Source organism: Natator depressus, chromosome 10 (assembly GCF_965152275.1).
Source record: "Natator depressus isolate rNatDep1 chromosome 10, rNatDep2.hap1, whole genome shotgun sequence".
In the NCBI taxonomy this organism is placed as follows: domain Eukaryota; kingdom Metazoa; phylum Chordata; order Testudines; family Cheloniidae; genus Natator; species Natator depressus.
In genome coordinates, this window is record NC_134243.1 from 7,179,115 (window position 1) to 7,194,960 (window position 15,846).

At 54.3% G+C, this 15,846-nt stretch overlaps 1 protein-coding gene across 1 annotated transcript in view; it reads right to left on the bottom strand.

Moving 5' to 3' along the window:
- The window catches only part of LLGL1 (LLGL scribble cell polarity complex component 1), a 72,118-nt gene extending 56,733 nt beyond the window's left edge, over positions 1 to 15,385 (bottom strand). Inside the window, exons 1-2 of the mRNA XM_074965074.1 lie at positions 15,210 to 15,385; positions 163 to 260 (exon numbers count right to left, since the gene is read on the bottom strand). Coding sequence (XP_074821175.1) covers positions 163 to 260; positions 15,210 to 15,290 — 179 coding nt within the window. The 5' untranslated portion in view covers positions 15,291 to 15,385. The remainder of the gene's footprint in view (positions 1 to 162; positions 261 to 15,209) is intronic.
- Between the last annotated feature and the right edge of the window lie 461 nt (positions 15,386 to 15,846).

Here is a 15,846-nt window from a genome sequence, read left to right on the forward strand (position 1 = left end):
CAACACAACCCCGGAGCCATGTGCAGCGGCCATGTCAGGCCCGTGTGTAGCTGGACGGTGGCCCACGAGCTACAGCAAGTTTGCCCCCCAGCTGGCAGGAGGCGACCTTACCTTCCGCCCTTCTCCAGAGAGTCCCACGAGAGAGAGGCCCGGAAAGGATACATTTTCACAGCTCCCGATTTGGTGCCAATGGCCATAATTCGCAGCTTGGGGTCGTAGGCCAGAGAGCTCGGCTGGTTGGGGAACCCATGTTCCACAGTCTAGGAGGAAGACGAAGAAACGGTACAGCGTCACACGCCACGGAGTTCAGCGGTGCGAGACTGACTCGCTATGAGCCCGTGGAGACGGTGGCGGCTCAGGGCCCATCCCAAAGCCTTCGCCCGGCGCTGCCTCCACGGGCTTGGTCAGCGCGCGCACAAAAGACATTCCGTGGCATCCCTATTTACGGGGCCCACAAAGATCTCGCAATTTACGTGCCACCCTTCCCTGCAATGCTGGGGAGAAGGGGGAAGGCCTCACGCTCACTTGCCGCTCAGAGACCGACTCCCCCTTGAGCACCTGCCCGAAAGTCTTTTTACTAGGATGTGGCAGCGGCGCCAGGCAGTTCTGTTGCCCCATTGCCCGGGTGGGCTGGGCAAGGGCCACACGGGCTACAGCCTCATCTAACTTTCCAAGCCCTTGGCCAAGCCTGAGCCGCGGCATTGTCTGAAAACGGTCAGATGTCGCCTTCCCCACTCCTCAGAGAGGGACCTGTGTTGCGACAACCCCTACAGGGCTCAGCCAAGGATCAGGGCCCACTGGGCTTGACACGGTCCAGAACGTGGGAAGCAGGCCTTGCCCCAGACACAGACTGGCAGGAGCATGACAGGGAAACAGTAGGTCCAATCTCCCCACAGCTTGTAACCTGCAGCCATATTTAAGAGCCACGGCTCAAGACTCCTTGCAGCTACCGAGTCCCGGGACATCCCTGGAATAACCAGGTTGGGAGGGGGGGGGGCGCTAATCACTGTGCGTCCCACTGACTTCATCGAAGCCTTTCGAACGGCCTGCATGTGCCGTAACCGGGAGGCAGCGCCAGATTCGCCACGGCTCCGGCCCTAGCCTGATCTTTGCAGCAGGGATTCCCAGCACTGGATAGACAGCACCACTCCTTAGACAGCTGGCGGTCTTCTATTGCTGGCCACAGCTTCCTTTCAGGAAGGTTAATAAGAGTCGACGCAGCCCACACAGTGCAGGTGCAGCCTCCCTTCGCGTCGCTCCCACCCCAGCAGCCTCCTGGAAGGCCATGTTTTAGGAGAAGTGGAAGGGAGGAAGAAGAGAAAAGATTAATCAGGCTTGGCTGGAAGAGCCGCCTGGAGCAACCGCTCCCTCCCACCTCCCCCGAGCAGTCCCAGCAGCGCTCCATCCAAGGACTGGGCTTTTTTGTTTTGTTTTTTTCTGGACCAACATGCAAGCATCCGAATTCCAGCTACATCTCTCAAGTGTCAGGGTCAATCTGAGCACAGTACAGGAAGAGAATGAATCTTAGATCTCACTCAGCAAACACTCCCCGCTTCCCCTCACAGCCGCTTGGCAATCAGTGTGCAGCTCTGAATGCGACCACCCAGGGAATATATTCCTTACCCACAGAATGGAGTCCCCTGCAGCCAAGCAGAGGTGGGCAGTGGGATATGGACCTTCTACTAGGTACCCGCAACCAGAGCTAGGGGACAGCCCAGCATAAGGGCTGGCTAAAGGGAGGACTCCTCTTAGCAACTGGATCTAGATTATTGGACGAACTTCAGTCACCTGCCAACTCAGTGCATCGAAAGTGTTCCTAACGGACAAGTTATCCAGGAAGCGATGTCAGCAAGAGACCCTATTACAGGCGCAGCATACAGACCGGTTAATTCCTCCTACCCCAAGTGAAGGAAGCTCATTCTGTCTCCGGCACCCCTTTCCCTAATGCTCACGGGCAGGACCCATCTCACCAAGCAGGGGCATTTAAGACTTGGCATTTCCAAGGCACCTCACACAGGCGGCTCTCCCCAGTGCTTCGCAACTGTCTCTAGGACTAAGGCCATGCCTATACGTACAGTGCCACTGCAGCCAGCTATGCCTCTGCGGTGCGTCTGGTGAAGACGCTCTATGCCGATGGGAGAGCGCTCTCCTGTGGGCATAAAAAACCCACCTTCGCAAGTGGCAGACGCTGTCCCACTGACATGGCGCCATGCACACGAACGCTTATGTCGGTGGAACTTACATCGCTCGGGGGTGGTGGCATAGTCACACCCCTGAGTGACATATGTTTTGCTGACATAGTTTGTAGTGTAGACATAGCCATATCACCACCATATGGTCTGTAGGATCTTCCCAACTGCACCTTCCACACACAGACTCAACTCTTGCGTCCACTTAGCAGATCTTAACCGCCTGCTTCCTCGTGGAACATCTGTCACCCACAGCTGCCAAGTGCCCCTTTTAAAGCAAAAGTATTTTCTCCAATGGTATGTAGCGGGGAGTTAGATGAGGACCAGACTAGAGGATGCTCTTGTACAAAAGAAAGGCCAGAAACGTTTTTTTGGGTAAACTTACAGTCCAAGGACAACTAAATTTTTAAATACATGATCAGATTGTAACAAGGCAGCTTGAAAGGTAGTGGGAGAAGTTTACCAGAAACCTGTCAGAGGATGGCTTGGCAAAAACCCTTGAGAAATCAGTGATCAGCCCTATCTTAAACACACCACCTGTTCTGAAGACCATGCACTGCACAGACACCAACTAGGTTCCCCGAAATCTCAGCCCCACATGGTTACTCTGCAAAGTAGCAACACAGAACAGACTCGGGATCTCGTCATGGTAAGTATGAATCGTAAAACCGCTGATTTGCTAGTGGCTGCTGGGCCTATTCTGGCATTTAGAGACCCACAGATCTCCTTACGTGCAGGATATTCTGAAACAGCACCACTCACAAGGTTAGTGGAAAGACTGAAATGCCATGGGAACAACTCAATGCTCTAGCCCGATGAAGGCCAGGTTTGGGGACTGGGTCTGTATGCCAGAGGGGCTTCACACCCTGGACAAAGGGACACCTTGTCACCTTGCACTTGAGACGATATCACCACAATTCTCCTGGGAACAGGGCTGGGGCCAGCACTAAAGTTTGCCACATTCTCAAGTGGAGAGTTTGAGTGAACAGCCGTCAGGCAAAGGCGATCCAGGGAGTAGGACACGTGTGCCCTCTCTCCCACCCTAAAAGATAGCCATCAGATAGCTTCGAAAGACTTGGGTGCCAGTGTTACTCCTCCTGTGGGACACACGTGTACAGCTAGCCTGTCATCACCAAGCCAGACAGCTCTAGGCTCCCTGCTGTCAAGCCACCCAGATTTCTTAAGCAAAGTAGGGCAGGGCCTGGCGACTGCTTGGATGACACCAAGGAAAACAGATTCTGCAGCATCGGCTATTAACATGGTTTCTGCTGCTAGTGCTCAGAGTCACTACTGCACCCACTGTCCCTAGTGCTGGCCTACGCTGAAGACACAGTCCATGGGAGGAAGAAGGGGACAGGAGTTGTATCCTCTGCAAGCCAGAGGAGTCACCGAGTATGAAGCAAGGGTTTGGAATGCAGGCTCCTTGGAGCTAGACTAGAGCCAGCAGACCCGCCATTCAGCCCCAGGGCACTGTACAAACCACACTCCCTCTGCACCTTCCATCCAAGGGTCTCTAGTGCTTTGCAGCTATCAGTTCGCCCCCCCCCCCCGCCCAGCCCCTCTGGGATGTGGGTCTCCATTCCGTAAATGAGGATACACCAAAGACGGGCTAAGTGACTTGCCAAAGGTCTCAAAGCGAGTAAGTGGCTGAGCCAGGACAGTCTTTGTTTTAACTACTCAACTGTTTTGCCAGAAGAGGAGCTCAACACATGGGCTGGAGGTAGCCAGCGTAGGACATCAGTGAGCTACTCATAAGTAGCGAGTGACATTTACAGCCCTCAACACCCTTTCTCACAGGGGAAGCGTCACCCACCGTCTAGGTCGGGAACAGCGGCGTAGAGAGGAGGCTGACGTGCCCAAGGTCATAGGTCAGCATGAGCGCAAGGAATTCATCCCAGCTCTCCCAAGTCCCTTGCACAAGGAAATAATTCATTGTTCCCAACAAGACACGGCACAGTCACAAGGGGTGAATGGAAGGGAAACATTCACAATTCTCCTACATCAAGGGCTATGGGATCCCCTGAGTCCACACAGGACAGAAAGGATTTGATATCACCGCTGAAATAAAATCAGTATGCAGTTCCCTCTGTAACCAGAGGCTTCACCTCCAACTCCCCTAGAGGGGAATGGCGCACAGTGGTTAGGCCCCAGAAGACGCAGGTTCAATTCCTTGCTCTGCTACAGACTTCCTGTACAACCTTGGGCAAGTCACTTAGCCTGTGCTCCACCCATAAAATGACAGGTTTCAGAGGAGCAGCCGTGTTAGTCTGTATCCGCAAAAAGAAAAGGAGGACTTGTGGCACCTTAGAGACTAACAAACAAAGCTTATGCTCAAATAAATTTGTTAGTCTCTAAGGTGTCACAAGTCCTTTTCTTTTTACCTATAAAATGGCCATTAATATTTCCCTACCTGCAAGGACAGATGCACAGAAGACTGCAAGGTGCTCATATATTATGGGAATGGGGATCATATAAGCCCCTAAGACACATCACTGCATAGAGCAGGGGTGGGCAAACTTTTTGGCCTGATGGCCACACCTGAGTATAGAAATTGTATGGCTGGCCATGAATGCTCACGAAATTGGGGTTGGTGCAAGGGGGGTGAGGGCTCCGCCTGGGGGTGCAGGCTCTGGGGTGGGGATGAGGGGTTTGGGGTGCAGGAGGGTGCTCCATGCTGGGATCGAGGGGTTCAGAGGGCAGGAGGGGGCTCAGGCCTGGGGCATGGGGTTGGGGAACAGGGGGAGTTAGGACTCCAGTTGGGGTGCAGGCTCTGGGGTAAGGCTGGGATGAGGAGTTTGGGGTGCAGGAGGGTGCTCCAGGCTGGGATTGAGGGGTTTGGAGGGTGGGAGGGGAATCAGGGCTGGGGCAGGGGGTTGCGGCACTGGAGTGGGTCAGGGGTGCAGACTCCGGGCGGCGCTTACCTCAAGCGGCTCCCAGAAGTAGCGGCACGTCCCCTCTCCGGCTCCTATGCGGAGGTGCAGCCAGGCGGCTCCATGCGCTGCCCCGTCCGCAGGCACCGCCCCTGCAGCTCCTGGCCAATGGGACCTGCAGGGGTAGCTCCTACGCATAGGAGCCGGAGTGGGGCCATGCCACTGCTTCCAGAAGCCGTGCGGAGCAGCCCCAGACCCCGCTCCCCAGCAGGAGCTTAAGGACCAGATTAAAACGGCTGGAGGGCCGGATCGAGCCCACTGGCCGTACTTTGCCCACCCCTGCCATAGAGTATTCCCAGACAATCAACCTGCCAGGCCAGGAGACAACCTTTCCCTTTCAACCTAAAGCAAGACATACTGCAGATGCATATAGTACTTCCTTATGTTTCTCTGAGCTACAACGAGCGGCAGATTACTATCTTGCCCCCTACCACACACACATTGACGTTAGCCATCTCTCATTTTATGTTTCCCCCAGCTCCCAAAATCCAATGCTCCCACCTCTCAAAGCGCCTCCCACTGGGAGCTGAAGATTTGGTTTATTACGAGCAAACACACTTTATTTTTATCTCACGCTCCAGCTGCTCCGAGCTCTTCCCTTGCACGGGTGTGCTCTTTTTGGATGGGTTTCCACAGACCAATTAAGTGAGCTAGGTATGGCAGGTGCAGGGCTGTTTGACAGACATCTGCATGTCTCACCCTGGTTTAATTACTCAAATCTCAGATCACTGTCCTGGGATAACTAGGAACCCAGGAAGCAGCCAGTGGGTGGGGCCTGCTGCCTCATTTCCAGCTGCAGAATTCCTTACAGAAGCTAATTAAATTAGCTCTTCCCCATTTTCCTACAGACACCAGATTCCCAGCCCACCCTGTTTGGAAGATGAGTTCATGGCAGCCACTCAGACGGCTACTCCCCCCTCCAGCCAGAGGAACAATAATGATAGGGAGGGAACATCAGCTGCATCTGGTACTGAACTCAGACATCAAGGCAGGAGACAGGGCTGCTACATTAAATTCCTGGCCCTGTCACAGATCTGTACATGACCTGAGGAAGGTGTGTGGACCTGTTTGGCCCTCTGAGTGGCGATGGTGTTTCCTCACCTGGAGGAAGCTAGAGTGCTTTGAAGCCCTCCAACAGGAGGAACTATGAACATTCCAATTAATAAAGAACTTGTCAAGGCCAAGCACGCAGTTGGGATTGTCCCCGCCCGGCTGGCCATTCCCATCTGGCCAGGGATTCGTCATTGTCAGACGGCCAGCGGGTCAGATTTTCTGTGCTGTCAGCCAGCTTGCAAACAGTCCTCTCGTTCCATTTTTCTCAATCTTTTTGATACCTGGGACCTGTTTGCTGCCTTCCTAAACGGTGCCAGGGAGATCTCAGGAAGCAGCGCCGGTCCACAGCCACATTGAGAAACACTGCTCTAGTTGGTCATTGAGCCACTAAGGGGAAGCAACACTGAACCAAGGGTACTATACTTTGTGCATCTTTCTAGGGAGCTTAGGAAGAACCATCAGGAGGGCTAAATATTCGAGCACTTTACACATCTGGAGAATACCGCAGCACCAGGACAATCCATGACAAGTCTGGAGAGAGCTTACCAAAGCTCACAGGCCCATCCTGGTCAAGCAGATCCAGTTCTCACTGTACTTGTCACCACAACATCCAAGGAGAGTCCGATTATAACTACTCCAAATATTACAGCAGGAGTCGGGGGGTGGGGGGGCTCGCACTTGTAATTAGCATGGCCTCCCCCATTCCCCTTGTCTGGTTTCATACAAAGCCTTTCAGGGAAAGAGCTATTTCCTCTTGTCTGGTTGCATTCCACAGTTTGTGTTCCTCTGCCTAGATCTGTTCTCGAACCATTCTTTGTGGTCACTTTTACAGCCAACAACTGACAAACTAGAGTCTTGGCACAGGGCTGCTGCCATCACCAGGCCCCACTTGGACAAGATGCAGTACATTCTTCTGGTCAGGAGTTACCCATCTGCTTGAAAACGAGGCATTGCATTTCTAGCTGCGTTGGAGCTGGGTTATTTTGAAAGAGGATCTTCAGAAATTCATAACTGGCCAGAACAATCATATCTCCCCTTGGAAAAGAGACAGCTAAGGGGAGATATGATTGAGGTCTATAAAATCATGACTGGTGTAGAGAAAGTAGATACTGTAACTACTTCTCATAACACAAGAACTAGGGGTCACCAAATGAAATTAATAGGCAGCAGGTTTAAAACAAACAAAAGGAAGTATTTCTTCACACAGTGCAGTCAACCTGTGGAACTCCTTGCCAGAGGATGTTGTGAAAGCCAAGACCATAACAGGGCTCAAAAAAGAACTAGATAAAATCATGGAGGATAGGGTCCATCAATGGCTATTAGCCAGGATGGGCAGAAATGGTGTCCCTAGCCTCTGTTTGCCAGAAGCTGGGAATGGGTGACAGGGGATGGATCACTTGATGACTACCTGTTCTGTTCATTCCCCCGGGGCACCTGGCATTGGTCACTGTCAGAAGACAGGATACTGGGCTAGATGGACCCTTGCTCTGACCCAGTAGGGCCATTCTTATGGTTTTTTTTAACAATTTTTCAGAACCAGAACAGAGAGGAAGAGACAATAAGTTCTGACAACAGATCCCTTTAAAGTACCTGCTTACAAGTGGCCATCACTCCATCCTCAAGACATTCCTTCTTCCATAACCCATGCACCATTCTCTAGACTAGCAAGTGCACCAGGATGAGCGGCCACCTCAGAGTCATGCCGACCCTTTTCATTCTGTTGCCATTTAACAGGATAAAGAGCTAGTTCCCCATAGTCAGCCCTCCTTTAGAGGAGCACCATTGCTGATTAAGCCATCCGGAATATACGTTCAAAAATATAGCAGAAAATAGCTATAGGGCTCAAGTCACTTGCTCCTCACCCCGGTGTGATGGAACAACACTGGGGAGTCAGATTACGTCATTCATGACTTTGTGGGAGCATGGCCATGAGTATAACCTGGAGCAATAAGAAGGACCAAAGCAGATCAATAGGTCCGATGGGAGGGAGGTGAGCTCCCTTCTCATCCATGACAAGCTAGAGGATCTACAACCCCACCCCAGATACCACACACACTGAGACACCCAGTGCCACCAACTCCCTCCCCAGGTGTCGGCATCTATAGTTTTATTGACCCCAAGCTCTGGTGAGTTACAGATTTCCGGGAGCTGTCAAGCACCCCGAGGGGACGGAGCAGGTCTTGTGTTTTGACGAGGCTAAAAGAGTTGAGCCACTGGGCCATGCAGAAACACAGCTTCCTTGGGAAGAGCACTGGTCCTACAGCTGGAACCAGGATCTGTCACTGCCCGTGAGATGCTCTTCTCCCCACTGATCAGGAGCCCACCCCCCAACTGGTATTGGAACTGTAGGTCTGTAGTCAGACAACTCTGCACTTCTCGGAGACAGCGAGAGGAGAGGAGAGCTCTAGACATGGTGCATGTGAGTGCCAGCAAGGAGCCGTGGGTGCAGTGGAACAGCTATCAGAGGTACCTGCCACTCCAGTGCCCGGTCTCGTGCATGGGCTGCCTGAGTTATGCAGCGAGCGTGAGAGTCGGTGACCTCGAGGGATCAGATTCAGAGGCAGCGCATTTTACTTGTTAACTGACAGGTCTCCAGGGTGAAAGGTTAGTGAATTAATCCTGCTACAAGCCTCCACTATTAACACACCCCCTCCCCAACATCTTCCTTCTGCCACTAAATCCACAGAGAGCTTTCAAACTCCTCGTCGGAGCGACAGCTTAATGAGCTGTTCTCTATGACCCAAGCCCATATTACAGCACATCCCCTCCCTCCCGGCCACGCCGGACGACGTCCCCAGGAGCTGTATCTGGCACGCAAGCTCTGGGCCTAGTTACAGCAGATACAAGTCAGATTTCAGGCAAGCCGAGAAGGTGGTGGGGGGAGAACGTCTTAATAGAAGTCAGGTGGACGATCCTATCCCGAAGCGCTCAGCGGATCAGAAAGCAGCTCAGAGCTGCTCCTCAGCTAGTTCCTGCTGCAGCGCAGAGACCCCGGCCACGTACAAGTCCTGCACCCCCAGCAAGCCCCGCAGAGCAACCTTGCTCTCGCCATGCCCCCCCAGCACAGGACAAAACCACTGCCCAAGCACAGGAGTAACCGCCCAGGGACTCAAAGCAAGAACGGCACCATGCTCCCCCACCCCTGCAGCTTGCAACAGCCTTGAACGTCTCTGGTTGAATACCAAGGTAAAAAAAAAATATCACACCCCCAATCCTGCAAACGCTCCTCCTGAGACGAGCCAGGCAGTAAGTGCTACGACCAGAATCGTCCGCAGGATCAGGTCCCGTGTCACCGATTACAGAGGCCTGCCTATACCATGGGCGAGGCACACGGCCACACGACACAGGGCCGGCCGCGCTACAGCTGTCTCTACAGAGCATGGGTTGAGTCAGCACTTCAGCGTGCATGTGGAACGGGACCACATCAGTGGCCTCCCCTCAGCCAGGGTTGGGAAGTATTTAGCCATCTGCTTCCACCAGCCATCCCAGAAGGCGAGCAGGCCCCTGGAAACGGGGAGGAGACTTACCTTCCTTCATCAAGCACCTCGAGATCTACTGATCAGCGTTATGTCATAGCTAGGTGGTATTCCGTCCACCGTGGACAAGGCCGGCTGGCGTCCAACGTGTGACGGGGCCATAACATGTTATTAGCCACACATGCTCCCAGCCAGACTATCCATTTGTACTCATCTCTTACTTGACAGAGGAAGACAAGTTACTCAAAAGTGAAGGAACGTCTCTTTGCCCTGTAGTTTCGCAGAGCAGGCTGCATTCGGCCTCCTGCAGAGGTGGCATTAAGCCGATGGGAGAGCTTTCTCCTGTGGGCTCAGAGCAGGGGTTCTCAAACTGGGGGTCGGGACCCCTCAGGGGATCGCGAGGTTATTTCACGGCGGGGTCGCGAGCGGTCAGCCTCCACCCCAAACCCCGCTTTGCCTCCAGTATTGATAATGGTATAAACAAGTGTTTTTAATTTATACGGGGGGGGGGGGGGTCGCAGTGAGAGGCTTGCTGTGTGAAAGGTGTCACCAGTACAAAACTTTGAGGACCACTGGCTTAGAGCATCCTCACCAGAAGCGTTACAGCCGTGCAGCTACACCACTGTATCTTTGTAGCCCTTATTCAAACTGAACAAAGGTCTCCATGCCCTGCAGTTTCCACAGAGAAAGCCGCATTGGGCCTCCCAACGAGACACGAGCAAGTTGATTTTTCAGTCGGGTGGCAGAATCGAACAAAGTTTTCCTTTGGGTCAAACCCAGCCTGGAATGTTTGGGTTTTTCAGCAAAACAAACATTGTTTGGGGTTGAGCGAAATGTTTTGTTTGACCCGAAAAAACCACCACGTCTACCCTTAAAAAAAATTAAACCAATCTACCTCCATTTCTACATACCAATGTTTCAGAGTGAAAAGTTAAACGCTTGGCTGGCAAAGTATCAAAATGAACTGTTGTGATTTTCTTTTTTTTTTTTTTAATTCAGCCAAAACTATTCACCAAATTCACAAATAGTTTCGGTTGCCTGGAGCGTTTTGGGGCAAATAAGCTATTTGACTGAAAAGTTTCACCCAACTCTATTTCCAACCCTTTAAAGCTGCAAGAAGAACAAGAAAAGCGAGAGTGCCCATGCTTAGTTTGCATTTAGCAATAACCCTAATCCAGGCACCCGAGGTCAGCAACACCAATGCGGCCCCGAAGCACAGCGCCTGGGTTTGCTCCAACTGAGCCAATTGCCATTTGCCTCAATTACAAGTGAGAGTAACCCTCACGTAGCTCTTCCAGCGCAGCCCCGTTCACGTCCTTGCCTGCACTTCGGGGTCAGCACTGGTGCAGCTGTTCCATGGGCAAAGTTGGAATTATTCCCATCTGCAGCCTTACCATGAATACAAAGGTTCTGTAAACACAAACTGATGTCAGGGCTGCGGGAGGGGATGATATAAACTCACTGATTGTCAAGCGGTTTAGGATGGGTGCCCGAGCTCGGCCTCAGAGCCATCTGGATTCCTTTGCAGATGTCTGCAAGCATTGATGAGTCCAGGCCTCTCTCTCTAATGCTCTGGGCCCAGCCCTGAGAGAAACTTGCCACCACCGACAGCCCTTCTTCCCTTTTTAAGCCCAGCACTTGCAAGGAGCCTCAGGAAGGAGACCGCCTCAGTGAGGGGCAGATCTGGAGGTTGTAACTCTCAGCCAGGATTTCGCAGCCCTTAATCCAGTGACATCCAGTTCAAAACCCTAACCATGAAGTGACCTCCTAGGGTTTGTAGCTTAACCTGCTTGGGGAGGGGACTAATGGGGCTCCATGCACAGGCAATGCAGACATCTGTAGCCTCAAGGACTGGTCAAAGTTCAGGACATCACAGACCATCGTGTGAGTAATTCAGTTCCCAGTCCTGCAAGGTACAGAGCCCTTGCCTGCTCTTCAGTGGGGATGGAGAGACCATCCCACCTCACGGGATCAGGCTCTGGACTTGAAGGCAGTTAGCATACCAAGAGACCAACTGCACTGGCCACACAGCTTCTTGTGCACTGCTCTGCCTTGCATTTGACCCACAGCTCTGCCCCTGACCTACAGCATTTCCTGGCTTCTGTAGCGGAAGCTACCCTTTAGGGAGGTCGCTGTGCACCGGGGACATGTATCCAGGCCAGACTGGTTTACAGCAGCAGCCAAAACTGTCCCCAGGTCTGCAGAGACAGAGAGGCTGGGCTGACCCACTTCTGACATGGACAGTGCAGCGTCTAAAGCAACTGGTTAGTATTCCATCCCTGACCACGGTGATCTGGCAGAGACCCTGGCAGATCTAATCCAATCCCTTGCAAATACAAGAGCTAGTACAACCAGTGCATGAGAGATGGCCATTGTGCATCTGTTTATGAAATGTGAATCTATACCATCTCCGTGAGCCGCCTGCTGGTATCGGAATTCTATAGCTAGCTCCGGGCAAGCAGCCCATTAAGCCTTCCTGTACTAACAGAAATGGATAAAACCAATGTCTGCTTACGGCTGTCAGCAAGCAGCACCACAAGAGGAGTCCCTATCAGTTCAGACCACGCTCAGCTTCATGCTCGCGCTCCCCGTGCTGAACGCAGAGCGCGACGGGCCTGCCAGTTATCATGCTGGCCACGCCCTCCCCAGATCAACCAAGCTGGCCACGCTCCTGGCCATTTAGAGACATCCCCACATTCCGGAGCATCACGCAGAGTGGAGCTTCCCCTCTTTCCCGAGCTGCTGTTTACCGCGACTGTCTCCAGATCCTTCATTCAAGGCAGGTGGAAACCCACTGGCAAGTCAATGGGCGTCCAGTATTTTGCTCCTCTGGGGGCAGACCCGAATCCTTCAGGGCTTTGTCCCCAGCCCCACTGGGGAGACCCACATATTAAGGAGGGAGCTTTAGCAAACAGCGGAACAGCCAGCAAATTGGCTACAGGACTCAAGTGCTAGTAACATTCCCAAACCCAAAACACACAACTAGCTGGTTTGGGAGACATCTGCATCACTACACCCCTTTGAATCCCGGTCTCCAGTTAGACCTATGGCTGGCTTTAGGAATTTTGGGCTCCCCAAGCAGGCTGTTCTTGAGCCACCTCTCCAAAGCCGCCTAAATTCACATAGAGCACTAGTGTGCTAAGCCAGTAGTACAGCCCCACAGCCTGACATGGGAAGTGTGGGACCACCAAGCACAGAGCGGGTGGCCTGGCCATTTAGGCAGCCAAGCCTCATGGTCTGTGGGTCCCCAGAGCTTGCTTTCTCACATCCCCTATTTCATTAGGCAAGTTACGGCTTCACTTTGGGAACAGATTAACACACCACAAGAGAAGGTGGTCAAAACCCCCACAACCCTACAGGACGAGCCCCAAGACAGGGGTATTTTATCCCCATTTCAGCCCCATTATGAGCTTTTCAAGGAAAAATCGTCACCACTAAGGTCCAGATCTACCTCCATTATGGGGCAACTGAGAGTCCTGTGAAACATACAGACAACATGCAAGAGCTCTGAGGCCCATGGGAGGTGGACAGAGCTCCGGACCGGGATTCGGGTCCTGGGTTCTATTCCCCAACTCAGCCACTGACCTGCTGCGTGCCAGTGGGCAAGTCACCCCTTTCCGCTGGCTTCCCCTTTCCACTCGCCCTGCAAGCTCTCTGGGGCCGGGATTGCTTCAGTATTACTGCAATCCACGAGACACGGAAAGACAAGCACTAGGGAACAGAGCAAGGCTGGGAAGAGAAGGCCAGGCAAAGTCATCGGGTCAGAGTTGCCAGGTGTGACCTACAACTCCAGGGCAGCCTAGCAGCAGGCATTCTTCCTTCTTTCCATGAATGCATCCTATGAAGTGAGCTGTAGCTCACGAAAGCTTATGCTCAAATAAATTTGTTAGTCTCTAAGGGGCCACAAGTCCTCCTATTCTTCCTTCAACTATCCCACAGCCTGTCAAGCCACAAGCACGGATGTTTGCACAAAGCAAGTAGGGCTCTTTCGGCAGGATCATGCCGCATTCGCTTCCAAGCTAAACAAGCGAGAAAGTGTAACTGACCTCCCTTCCTTTAGTGTGTAAGTGAGAGGATGGAAAAAGCATCAACCTTTGATGCTCTTGTTCGGGATGGACTCCCAAGCAAACGGGGAGATTTTATTTATCTCCATTAAAAAAAAAACCCAGAACACGCAGCTGTGCCGATCGGAAGTGCAGGTGTGTGCAGCACCAGGGCAGGGATCACACTCCACTTCCCAGATCGGGGAGCTGGAGGAGCCCCTAAAGCGACCCAGTGAGAGATGCAAAAGCGGAAGTGCAACCACATTTACAGCATTTCTACAGAGGCGGCTTCTGCCTGCCTCATAAAATGTGTTTGTGGCCAGGAGACCAAGGACCGCGGAGTCCTGTTTGGCCGTAAAGGAAGGAACAAAATGTCAGTAATTTCAGTGAGAGAGAGTACACGGAGCGCCGCCTGCTCCTGGGATCCCTGGTCATCTTCTGTATCACTCCCCCCGGTCACTTACCAGGTTAATTTAAAGATCCCAGCGGGCTTATTAAGCCTGCACAATAAAGAGACAAAAGTCCAGGATGAAACGGGCTATAAATCAAATGGACACAGCTCTCCCCCTTCAAAGGGGAAGCGAGCACACAGCTCAGAGGGAATTCGGCATTTTTAAAGCCCCCTTTACCGAGATGCATGAGAACTCTCGCCGCCAAAAGCCATGCCACTTAGCAGCCTCTACCCCAGAGTGAAACTCAGGGGCTGATTTCCATTTCAGCTCCATCTCCTGCCCTGCAAAAAGCCCCTGAGCCGGTTTCCAGACCACGTCCGAGGGCAGGAGTAACTGAAAACTAACTGTTTCAAGCCCGAGCCCTCCCCGCCCCAGGCTGGCCTGTTTTGCTGGCAAAACTCGCCCTGTAAATCTGCTGGAGGCCGAGCGCTCCTCGGGCGCCCCGCACCCCCCTATTGTTCCGCGCCAGCGTGCAGGACACATGCGGAGACTGACGCCTGCAAGGGGGGGGGGCGCGGAAGAGGTGGACAAGTGGGGGGGGGGGCGCTCAGCTTTTGTCACCCACGCGGTACCGCCCTGCACCCGAAATTCAACGGTGCACACAGGCAAACGGGGGCAAGTTGCGCCCCCGGGCCAGCCTCAAGCAGCCGAGCTCAGCCCCGCAGCGCTGCGAGAAAAACAGTCTTGCAACCAACTCCAGCCCCCCCCCCGCCCCCCGGGGCCCGCAGGCAAAGGGGAGGGGGAGAGAAGCGATGACAGACGCCCCGGGGGGGGAGCAAACGCAGCCCCCCAGCGGAGCCCGGCTCAGCCCCCCCAGCCCGGGGGGAGGGCGCGGGAGCGCAGGGCAAGCAGCCCCAGGCCCCGGCTTTGGCATGCGCTGGGCTCCCAGCCAGCCCGACCCCCCTGCAGCCCCCCGAGCCTCGGCTCAGCGCCCCCCCCAGCAAGGCGGGGATGGAGGCGGGGGGGCTGCTGGCTGAGGCCCCGCACGGCGGCTCAGGGCACCCCGGGAAGGGCTGGGCGGTGGGGAGGGGGGGTCCTGCCCCACGCCGCCGCCCCCCCCGCCCACCTTGTTGAAGGCGAAGAGATCCAGCTTGAGCTTCTCCCGCTGGGGGTCGTGCCCCTGCCTCCGAAACCGAAACTTCATCATGGTGCCGGGCTGGGCGCTCGCCGCCGGGCTCCCCGCAACGCCAGCCAGGCAGCGGGCTCGCCTGCCCCATGCACCCGGCCGGCCCCGCGCCGCCAGCCCGCAGCCTGGACGCGGCGGGGCTGCGGGGAAGGGGCCGTTCGGGAGGAGGCGGGGGTGGGGGGGGTGAGCGACGCCCGGGCGAGCCAATCAGCGACCCCGGGGGGAAGCGAACCAGACAATAGGGGAGAGGCGAAGGCCAGCGTTCCGCGGCTCGCGAGTCCGGCCTCTGCTGGGAGCGTGCGCCGGGGCGCGGGGGTGCCTGGGAGATGTAGTTTTCCCTCCCTCCCCAGTTCTGGCAAGTCTTTGGAGTCCCACCCGGGGCGGGGCCCGATCCTGAGTGGGGCGGCTGGGCACTCCTGCCCTCTAAGTCCTCAGTGAGTTCTCAGCCCTGTCTTAGCCAGTGCCCAGAGAAGAGGTTTGGCAGCCGGACAGTAAAGAAGGTGGATTCTGATCCCCGCCTCGCGCACACACACTCAGACACACACACACGCACACACACTCGCACACACACTCACAC